At 49.3% G+C, this 10,983-nt stretch overlaps 1 protein-coding gene across 1 annotated transcript; it reads right to left on the bottom strand.

Annotated features, from left to right (window-relative positions):
- Nucleotides 1-42: 42 nt before the first annotated feature.
- Ifi35 (interferon induced protein 35) lies at nt 43-9,899 on the bottom strand. The gene is made up of 7 exons (XM_050156515.1): nt 9,722-9,899; nt 2,199-2,306; nt 1,206-1,353; nt 993-1,099; nt 712-898; nt 509-615; nt 43-296 (listed from the first exon to the last, which is right to left on the bottom strand). The coding sequence occupies exons 1-7, from the start codon at nt 9,737-9,739 to the stop codon at nt 105-107; spliced, it is 867 nt and encodes a 288-aa protein (XP_050012472.1). The 5' UTR covers nt 9,740-9,899; the 3' UTR covers nt 43-104.
- Nucleotides 9,900-10,983: the final 1,084 nt, after the last annotated feature.

The raw sequence follows: 10,983 nt of genomic DNA, 5'->3' as shown, positions 1-10,983 counted from the left end.
CATACAGAGTCTGCTATCCTGACATGAGGAAGACCAGCAGGCTGGGTTGGTACTTTCACTGTTCTTGGTAGCTTTAGGCAGTGTGTGAACCCAGTCATGCAGTCCTAGCTTGACACAGAAGAGAAGACAGCCAGGCCCTGCTGCCCTGGGGGTACAACTGTCAGGGCCTCCACCTCCCCGCCCCCACGGGTGGGCTTCTGGAAGTGGATCTCCAGGAGGTCATGCAGTTCTTGGGTGTCCAGGATATCGGGAATATTCGTCACCAGTACCGAGTGAAGCGCTTGCTGGAATTTGATCTAGAAAAAGAGCCAGGAAATGGCAAGGGCTCCTTTGAATACAGGGCAGTGGGGCACAGCTGTTAGAACAAGGAGTACCCCATGAAAACATGGGATGGGTCTGGAAGCCCAGGGAAGGTTGCTGTGTAGGCCAGTGAGGTTTGGGGGCCCTGAAACCTCCCCAGGCAGGTGTTTGGCAGGTAGATGCTTCCCAGGCCCCACCCACCACTTACCATGGCTTTCTGTATCTCCCCACTCACATAGGGAGAGACTCTCAGAGGGACCTGCTGCCGGCCCAGGGGCACTGTGAACTGGCCAATCTGGCATAGGTGCTGGGCCACTGTGAGGAACAGGGAAGGTGACCTTCGGCATCAAGGCCTTTCCTTTCCCAGCCTCATCCACCCTGACCCCCTGACCTCCCCTGCAGCGCCCTTACCTTTCTCATCAGCGAAACCTAGCATGACAGTCCCTTGCAGCATCTCTCGGGTCTCCACGTCCCCACCTCCATTCTTGGCCTTGCCAAAGAAGATCTCCAATTTGTCCAGCAGCTCCTCCTCACTCAGCTTAAGTCCAGCAGGAAAGCCACTGACTAGCACCCTGTGGTTATCTGGCTGGCTGGACACCTAGCGGGAGACAGAGCAGGTGGCCCACTCATCCATAGAACCCAGCTTCTGAATCCCACCTACTGCATGGGAAAGGACCCTGCCATTCTGTCACCTGGATGTTGGTCACCACAGGCAGCTCCAAGGGCTGGATCTGCACCCGCAGCCGGCAGTCTTCTATGTCAATTTTATGTTCCTTCTGTTGTATCAACTGATCAGCCACTGGGGGGAGGGCGGGGAAGGGTGCAATGACAGGGTCAGTCCTGGGAAACCTTCTGACCTCCCTCCTGAACCTCCCCCAGACAATACCCTCCCACAGGAGGCTAACCTTTGGGGTCATCAAAGGTGACCAGAGCAGAACCTTCAGGCAGAGGGCAGCAGATCTCCAAGTTAGAAACCATAAACTTGGGTGCTTGCCTGCCCTGCTGTGTGCGGCCTTGGAATACCAAGGGTACTTCAGGCACTGGGAATGGGATCTGGAGGTTGGGAGAAAGAGGCAAGTTAATAACCTTCAAGATAGGAGAGGTCCCCACCACTCCCTCCTGAGCAAAATGTGTCCCCTAGTTCTGTTTGATGGATGCTCAGTGCAGAATGTCTTCACCGAAGAGCTGGGCTGTGTTGTGATAACAGGTCATACCGGCTTTTCTTTTTTCTGTTGGTTTTTCGAGACAGTGTTTCTTTGTGTAGGCTTGGCTGTCCTGGACCTAGCTCTGCAGATGAGGCTGGCCTGCCCCTGTGTCGTGCCCCACCCCCACCCCCCAGAGTGATGGGACTGAAGACATGAGCCATTTTTTAAGACAGGTTTCTCTGTGTAACATTCCTGGCTGTCCCGGAACTAGCTCTTGTAGTCCAGGCTGGCCTTGAACTCACAGAGATCCTCCTGCCTCTGCCTCCGGAGTGCTGGGATTAAAGGCATGCGCCACCACCGCCCGGCCTATGCGCCACTTTTCATACAAGCTCTTGGTTTGTCTTCACACAAGCCTGGGTGGTAGGTAGCCTCACCTCACAGATGAGAAAACTGAGATTCAGAGAGCTCAATCAGCAGGCTTGATATCACACAACAAGGAAGAAATGGTGGTTGCATGTATACGTGTGTGTGTGTGTGTGTGTGTGTGTGTGTGTGTGTCCAGGTACCCATGAATGCCAGAAGGGGGCGTTGTATCCCCTGCACCTGGAGTTACTGGCAGTTATGAGCTGCCCCAGTAGGTGCCAGGAACGAAACCTATGTCCTCTGCAAGAGCACCAAAGTGCTCTTAACCACTGAGCAATCTCTCAGCCCGAGCAGCCCTTTTCTACCAGGAATACCTCATTCCCATCTAACCTCATCTCTGGGAGAGTTCATGAGCCCCTTTTTCAGCTGTTGCAGATCCTGCAGCTTCACCTTGAGCCTGGATTGTTCCTCCTGAAGTTTGCAGAGGACCTGTTGGAGCTGAAGGAAACAAGAAGGCAACCATTTAATCCCAGCACTCAGGAAGCAGAGGCAGGCAGATCTCTGAGTTTGAGGCCAGCCTGGTCTACAGCGCGAGTTCCAGGACAGCCAGGACTACACAGAGAAACCCTATCCCGGGGGTGGAGGAGAAATGAAAGGAGGAGGAGGAGGAGGAGGTAGATGTGGCTGACGGGGAAGGGCAGCAGGAATTTAGAGGAAAGATAATCCCAATGCAAAGATGAAGGCAACCGAATCCTCTAGAAGGAGCCAGGGCTGAAGGTAGCAACGTGTCATACCACTGTTTGCTAGCTTCTGGTTGTTCTGGGGCTTGAACCCTGGTCCTCGGGCATTCAAGGTACACACTGTCACCCCAGCTGATTTGTTAATATTTACTGAGCTAGGTCTGTTTAATTTTCTACTACATTTATCTGTGTGAGCGTGCATGTTGGAGGCCTGAGGACCAGTTTGTGGAGTCAGTTCTTTCCCCTCTCCCTGTGGGTCGTTCTGAGGGTTAAGCTCGGGTTGCCTGGCAAGCACCTTAACCCTTTCCCTCTTTTTCTTCCTTCTTTCCCCCCCCCTCCTCCTGTGTGTGTGTGTGTGTGTGTTCGTGTTCAAGACAGGGTTTCTCTGTGTATCCCTGACTGTCCTAGAACTCATTCTGTAGACCACTGGACTACTACTCACCACGTAGTAGCTGAGGCAGGCCTCAAACTCACAGCAATCCTCCCGCTTCAGCCTCCGGAGTTCAAGGATTGCAGACCTAAGCTACCCCACACATAAACGAAACCTCTCAAATTGACCCTATCACTCAATTCTTGTTACAACACTGTGAGGATGCCCTCTTGTCCTTATTTTATAGATGAGGAGACTATAAAGGTTAAAGGATTTGTTAGACGTCCCTTGGCCAGGCAGACTAGGTCCCCATGGAGAAGTAACTTGCACACCTCCCGTCTTGTCCTCTTTCCGCACGCCGCCGAGCAGCCTTTCAGGCTGGTGTGAGCTGGAGGGAGTCCAAAGAGAACACCAACAGAATAGACAGAAAGGCGGCACGAGAAAAGGAATGAATGCACCTTTGTTTGTGGGAAAACACAGCCGCTGGCTGGCAGAGCAGTGGTCAGGAAACCTGACCAGACTGACCCAGAGAATGCCGCCCTTGCTTGGGACGGGCCAACCCTGCCTAGTTCCCATCTGCATCCCAAATGTCTAGAGAAGTCTCTGGAACGAAACAGGTTCAGTGAACGTGTGATGGACAAATGGAGCGAGCGGCAGGGAGCGAGCAGGGGACAGGTGGTGCCGAAGACATTCTGTGGGAGTTTGCTGTTTCGAGCAGAGGAAGACTAGAGCTTGACCACATTATGCTGGCGTAGGAATGGTGGAAAAGGTCCCTGATTCCATCTTTGAATCCGAGGTTGCTGCAAACTCAGTGCAGTTACGGGCCGGTTAGATGAAATGGGTGAGTCAGGACCAATGTAGGGTGATAAGGAGCGCTTGAGTTCATTTTTCCTCCTGGAGATGGGGTTCCACTAGCCTATATATTCCTATTTTTTTGTTTGTTTGTTTGGTTTGGTTTTTCGAGACAGGGTTTCTCTGTGGCTTTGGAGCCTGTCCTGGAACTAGCTCTGTAGACCAGGCTGGCCTCGAACTCCCAGAGATCCGCCTGCCTCTGCCTCCCGAGTACTGGGATTAAAAGGCGTGCACCACCATCGCCCGGCCTTTTGTTTGGTTTTTGAGACAGGGTTTCTCTGTGTAGCTCTGGCTGTCCTGGAACTCACTCTGTAGACCAGGCTGGCCTCCAACTCAGAGATCCACCTGCCTCTGCCTCCCCAGTGCTGAGATTAAAAGTGGGCTCTGCTGATTTGTCTTCCTATTTTTAAGAGAAATTAGAATTCTAGATTTTTATTTGAAAAAGATAGCTCAGGGGAAACACACTTGAAATATTTGCTAGGTGGCAGTGGCAGCAGTGGCGCACGCCTTTAATCCCAGCGCTCGGGAGGCAGAGGCGGGTGACTCTCTGAGTTTGAGGCCAGGCCAGCCTGGTCTACAGAGCGAGTTCTAGGACAAACAGCTGGGGCTACATAATGAGATCCTACAAAAAAAAGATAGCAAACTCTGTGGCAGTGATGGCAGGATTAGCTGGACTGGGAACTTTGGCATGAGTAAACACATCCAGATTCTATTTTTTTTTTTTTTATAATATTCTGTCTGTCTGTATGCCAGCGGACCAGAAGAGGGCACCAGACCCCATTACAGATGGTTGTGAGCCACCATGTGGTTGCTGGGAATTGAACTCAGGACCTTTGGAAGAGCAGGCAGTGCTCTTAACCTCTGCGCCATCTCTCCAGCCCCACATCTAGATTCTATTGCTTCAACGCCAACCAGTATGGTGGGAGCTGATCTGGTGTGTGGATTTCATATGCACGCGTTAGCCTGTGTATGTGTGTGTGTCACAAACGGAAATCTGAGGACAAACTCAGATGTTAGTCTTGCCTTCTACCGTGTTTGAGGCAGGGTCTCTCAGGTGTTGCCGCTGCATGTACCAGGCTAGCCATGGACTTCTGGGACCTTCCTGTCTCTGTCTACCATCTTCCCACTGAAGCATTGGGATTATAGATGTAAGATACTATGCCCAGCTTTTCCTGGGTTTCAGGGTTTCAAGCTCAGGTCCTCGTGCTTGCATAGCAGGTACCTTGCTCACTGACCCCCTCCTATGTAATACATTTTATCATCTTTTCAAACCTAATCTAGTATTGGACATGTACATTTTTCTTTTTGTGTTTTGGACACAAGGTCTCTGTTTAACACAACTTTACCCTACAGATCTTCCTGCCTTAGCCTCCAGAGTTCTGGAATTACAGGACTGTACCACGTTCTTGCCTTTTTCCTCCTGTTATAAATGATGCTGCAACACACTAATCTTCCCACAGATGTTCCCTGCTCGCGATGAGATGAGCCCATGGCAGGCTGAAAATACTGTAAGCCAAGCATGCATTAACTTTTGGGGGTGGCCTAAAACAGGAGACACAACACTGGGGCCAAAAAGGCCACAGTCGCCTGCGGCAGCTTTGCTGCCCTCACAGGAGGCGCAACAGCAAGACCATTAAGAAGTCTGCCATTTGGAACATAGTAGGGGCCACTGCTACCAGGGCCATTTCTGAAGTGTCTTCGAGAGTCATGTGCTTTGCAAATTCTCTGCAAAGCTGTGTGCACCGTTCCATTCGGGGGCCTCAATTTCCCGCAGCCTGGAAGGACTGAACCCCTGCTCCTGCCTGAGATTTGCCACCAAAGCCCATGTAAGGAGCTTGCTTCATCAGAAGGAAAGACAAGACATCTGAGAAAAACAAAATGCAAATTATACTTTGAGGAAATGCATCGAGCCGGGCGGTAGTGGGGTGTATCTCTGTGAGTTCGAGGCCAGCCTGGTCTACAGAATGCACACTTTAATCTCAGCTCTCCAGAGGCAAAGGCAGGCAACTATGAGTTTGAGACTAACCTAGTCTACAGAGCAAGTTCCAGGACAACCAGGGATATGCAAAGAAAGCTGTCTCTAGAAAGAGAGAGAGAGAGAGAGAGAGAGAGAGAGAGAGAGAGAGAGAGAGAGAGGAAAGAAAGAAAAGAAGGAAGGAAGGGAGGGAGGGAGGAAGGGAGGAAAGAAGGAAGAGAGGAAAGAAAAGAGATGTATTGGATAATCCAGATTGGTGGTGAAAGCCTATAGTCTCAGCACTAGGGAGGCTGTAGCAGGAAAACAGAATTTGAGGTCAACTTGTGTTCCATATCCAGACCCCGTCTCAATAAATAAATAGGAATTAAGAAGATAACACAAAGGAGAGCGCTTTGCGTTCGCCTGTCACAGTGAGCATTGCAGGGTACCAGCGGTCATCCTCATGACTCCCTGTCATAAGCAGAGATAACATCATATCACAACCAGAAGAGGTCAAAATCCAAAGAGCACTACCTGGCTAGGCGTGGTTGAGCACAACTTTAACCCCAGTTTTGGAGAGGCAGAGGCAGTAGATCTGTGAGTTTAGCCAGCCAATGCTACTAAGGAGACCTTGCTTCAAACAGAAGATACTTCCCACTGAATGTGTGTCACTTTAACTCTATTGTGGAGCTGGACCGTTGGCAGTCAAGGACGTATCTGCTCGTGAACTTTTTTTTTTAAATATTTATTTATTATGTATACAATATTCAATCTGTGTGTGTTTGCAGAGCAGAAGAGGACAGCAGACCTCATTACAGATGGTTGTGAGCCACCATGTGGTTGCCGGGAATTGAACTCAGGACCTTTGGAAGAGTAGGCAATGCTCTTAACCACTGAGCCATCCCTCCAGCCCCCCTGCTCGTGAACTTCTGATCATTGTCTTTATGATAAGCAGAACTGTTTTTAATTGCCTAATCCAAGTTGCCCACAAGTTGCCAAACATCTGTGATCTCCCCACAGTGTTGGTGAAAGAGACAGGGACTTATAAATGGTCAACACAAACTCTATCCCAGAGCTACACCCCCAGCCTAGGAGGTGATTTTGTGATACTTGGATGCTAGGGTCCCACTGTACCTGGCATTTAGTAGGTCATCATTAGCCACTGACCCATTTCCCTGCCTGTGGCCTTACACTAAAAGGGGGGTGGAGGGGCATGACTGACGAGATGGCTTAGCCATAAGAACACGTGACACACAAGACTGATGTCTTGAACTTGACTCCAGATCAATGGTGGGAGGAGAGAATTTCTTGGAAGTTATCCTGTGACTGCCACATGCTCACCATGGCAAATGTGCTCACACACACAGGCAGGCACACATACACACAAAACAACAGTAATGAAGATTATGTAATGATTAAAAGATTCATTATTGGCAGGGCTGGAGAGATGGCTCAGCAGTTAGAAGCACTTGCTGGCCAGACACCTTTAATCCCAGAATTCAGGAGGCAGAGGTAGGTAGATTTCCATGAGTTTAAGGCCGGTCTTGTCTACAGAGCTATTTCTAGGACAGCCAGGGATACACAAAGGAACTTTGTCTTGACAACACAAATGGACAAAGACAAAGAAAAAGGCACCTGCTGCTCCCATGGAGAACTCAGGTTTGGTTCCTAGCACCCATATGTTGATTCACAACCATCCTTAATTTCCCTGAGGGGATCCAGCATCCTCTTCTGACCCCCGAGGGCACCAGTTATGCACATAGTGCATGCGCACACATGCAGGTAAGACACTCACACAAATAAAATAAGAGAAATAAATCTTGGGCTGGAGACACATCTCAGCAGTTAAGAGCACTGTCTGGTCTTGTAGAGGACACTGCCAGCACTCGTACGGTGACTCAACCATCTGTAACTCCAGATTCAGGTGATCCAATCCCCTCTTTCTCTCCTCCACAAGCAGCGGGCATGCAAGTGGTACATAGACATACACGCAGCTAAGACACCCATATAATGTTAAAAAATAAAAGTAAATCTTTCAAAAAATTAGTCTAATTTTTTGAAAATATAATGGGCTGGAGAGGTGGCTCAGTAGTTATGAGCACTAACTGTTCTTGCAGAGGATCTAAGTTTAGCTCCCAGGATTCAACGTGTATGGATGGGTGTTTTGCCTATGTGCAGGGTCCAATGAGGCCAGAGTGGGGAGCCAGATGCCCTAAACTGGAGTCACAGAGGGTTTTTAGCCTCCATGTGAGTGTGTTAGGAGTCGAATCCTGGTCCTCTAGTACTGGTCTTAACCATTAAACCGTCTCTGTAGTGCAGTTCTCAGGATTTAAAAAAAATACACACAAGGACCGGTGGTGGTGGTGCATGCCTCTAATCCTAGCACCACATGGGAGGCAGAGGCAGGCAGATCTCTGTGAGTTCGAGGCTAGCCTGGTCTACAAGAGCTAGTTCCTGGGCTGGAGAGATGGCTCAGTGGTTAAGAGCACCGGCTGCTCTTCCAGAGGTTCTGAGTTCAATTCCCAGCAACCACATGGTGGCTCACAACCATCTGTAATGATATCTGGCGCCCTCTGGCATGTGGACATACATGGAGGTAGAATGTTGTATACATAATAAATAAATAAATCTTAAAAAAAAAAAAAAAAGAGCTAGTTCCAGGACAGCTAGGGCTGTTACACAAAGAAACCCTGTCTCGAAAAACCAAAACCAACAAACCAACCAACCAAATGAATAAATACACACACATTACATACACACACATTTGTGTGTGTGTGTGTGTGTGTGTGTGTGTGTGTGTGTATGTTTTGCTTGCAAGTATATCACTGCATGGCGTGCATGCCTGGTGCCTGGAGAGGCCAGATGAGGTCACTGGATCCCCTGGAATTGGAGTTATGGATGGTTGTAAGTCAACATGCTGGTGGTGGCAACTGAAGCCAGGTTCTCTGCAAGAGCAACACACAGTCTTAACTGCTGAGCCATCTCTCCAGGCCTCTGCCTTACTTTTAAAGACAGAGCCTCTCACTGGTCTGGAGCTGCCCAGTAGGCCAGGGTGGCTCATCGACAAACCCCAGGGGTGTGTCTGTCTCTTTCTCCCCACTGCTGGGATTATAAGCACACGTCAGTACACTCAATTTACCTGGGTTCTGAGACCCAAATTCTTCTTGTGCTCGCGAGGTAAGCAGTTTACAGACCAGCTATCTCCCTATCCCTCCCTCTAGGTACCCTTGTGAAGATTAGTATCCCTACTATCTTCACAAGGACACGAGGACACGGAGACTAGACTGTAAACCTTCGGAAGGCTAATGGTGGGTATAGGACATAATCTGAAGAAACTAGGATTCGAAGCTAGGTTTGTTCTGGGAGCCTGTGGTTTTTCTTGAGGCAAATGAAAGCTTTCCAAGCAAAAAAACTAATGAGAAGGTGAGTGGACAAGCCAGGAGGGCAAGCTGCACTGGATCCTTCCTTGGAGGTGGCTGCCCACTGTAGAATCTGTGCTTTCTTGCTCCTGCGACCTCACTGGCTGTTGGCAGATGGACTTTACAGCTCCACCTAGCTGCTCAGAGGTGGCCTGAGTCAGAGGGAGGAGACCACCTGTCCCAGAGAGGCCCAATAGGTCAATATGAAAATCTGAGGGGAGGCGTCTGGGGCTGGGAGATACCTCAGGGCATTATTTCCCATTAGAGCAGGTACATAACATGTTGACTAACAACAAAGTATCTACCAAATTTGTAACATGTATCCACACAGAATTAAAACGTGTCCACACAGAATTAAATTTATGTATCCACACAGAATCATCAAGGTCCTGACCTGCGAGTGTTGAGTCCTGGTCTTTGAAAGGCAGTATGTAAAATGACCAGCTCTGGAGCCTAAGGTGACCCCAGTTCTCAGCTTCCCTCCAGGCCTTCAGCAGGCGTGAGCTGAGCAGGTTCTCAGCCTAGGGCATTCTGTGTTCCCCCTCACACACCCACACCACTCCTGCTTCCTTACTTACACTCTGGAAAGTAGACATGGCTCACACCTGGTTGGCAAAAGCTGAGGCTTCCGAACAAGGCACAAGGTGGAGGGCCCTGGAGGACTAAACTCTTGTTTGGGCCTTAGAGCCCCCAGAAGCGTCGGAAACAAACTCCAGCCACTTCTGCTTGCAAACTTGCCTTCCACTTTCGTTTCCGTGAATTCCCGCCTCCCAGCACACAGCCCCACCCTTGGGAGGAGCCTTGCAAATCTTGTCTGCTCTAGGGGGACACGCAGGAAGTACTGACCCCTACTGATCTTCCCTGGCAGTCAATTCTGGCATTAACTAGTTGGTAGGATTTCCCCCGACCTCTTTCTTGTATTTTAAGAAAGACAGGCTCTCAGTATGTAGGTCTAGCTGGCTTTGAACTCTGTTTGCTTTCAAACTGCTGATTATGGGGCTGGAGAGATGGCTCAGTGGTTAAGAGTACTGGCTGTTTGTTTTTCCAGAGAACCCAACACCGACATGGCAGCTCACGACTGTCTGTAACTCCGGTTCTAGAGGATCTGACACCCTTACAGACATCCATGCAGGCAAAACACCAGTGCACATAAAATAAAAAATGCTGAGATTATATAGACGTGATAGCGTATCCAGCAGATTTTACTTTTTTAAAAACTGATTTTAAAAAATATTTATTATGTATACCATATTCTGTCTAAATGTATGCCTGCAGGCCAGAAAAGGGCACCAGACTCATTACATATGGTTGTGAGCCACCATGTGGTTGCCAGGAATTGAACTCAGGACCTTTGGAAGAGCAGGCAATGCTCTTAACCGCTGAGCCATCTCTCCAACCCCCAAATTTTACTTTAAAAAAAAATGTGTGCCTCCAAAAACCAAAAAAAAAAAAAAAATATTGTGTACTGTTGTCTGGATGTCTGCCTACAAGCCAGAAGAGGGAACCAAATCTCATAGATGGCTGTGAGCTACCATGTGGCTGCTGGAAATTGAACTCAGGGCCTCTTGAAGAGTATAGCCAGTGCTTTTTTTTAAATATTTATTTACTATGTATATAACATTCTATCTGTGTGTATGTCTGAAGACCAGAAGAGGGCACCAGACCTCATTACAGATGGTTGTGAGCCACCATGTGGTTGCCAGGAATTGAACTCAGAACCTTTGGAAGAGCAGGCAATGCTCTTAACCACTGAGCCATCTCTCCAGCCCCCTAGCCAATGCTCTTAATCCCTGAAACACCTCACCAGCAGAACCCGCCCCCCCCCCCCCCCCCCCCCCGC

Source organism: Alexandromys fortis, unplaced genomic scaffold (assembly GCF_014885135.2).
Source record: "Alexandromys fortis isolate MF-2015 unplaced genomic scaffold, M_Fortis_MF-2015_v1.1 scaffold_31, whole genome shotgun sequence".
Lineage (NCBI taxonomy): Eukaryota > Metazoa > Chordata > Mammalia > Rodentia > Cricetidae > Alexandromys > Alexandromys fortis.
The sequence above is the reverse complement of the archived record's forward strand: the minus strand, read 5'-3'. Positions and strand labels throughout refer to the sequence as shown.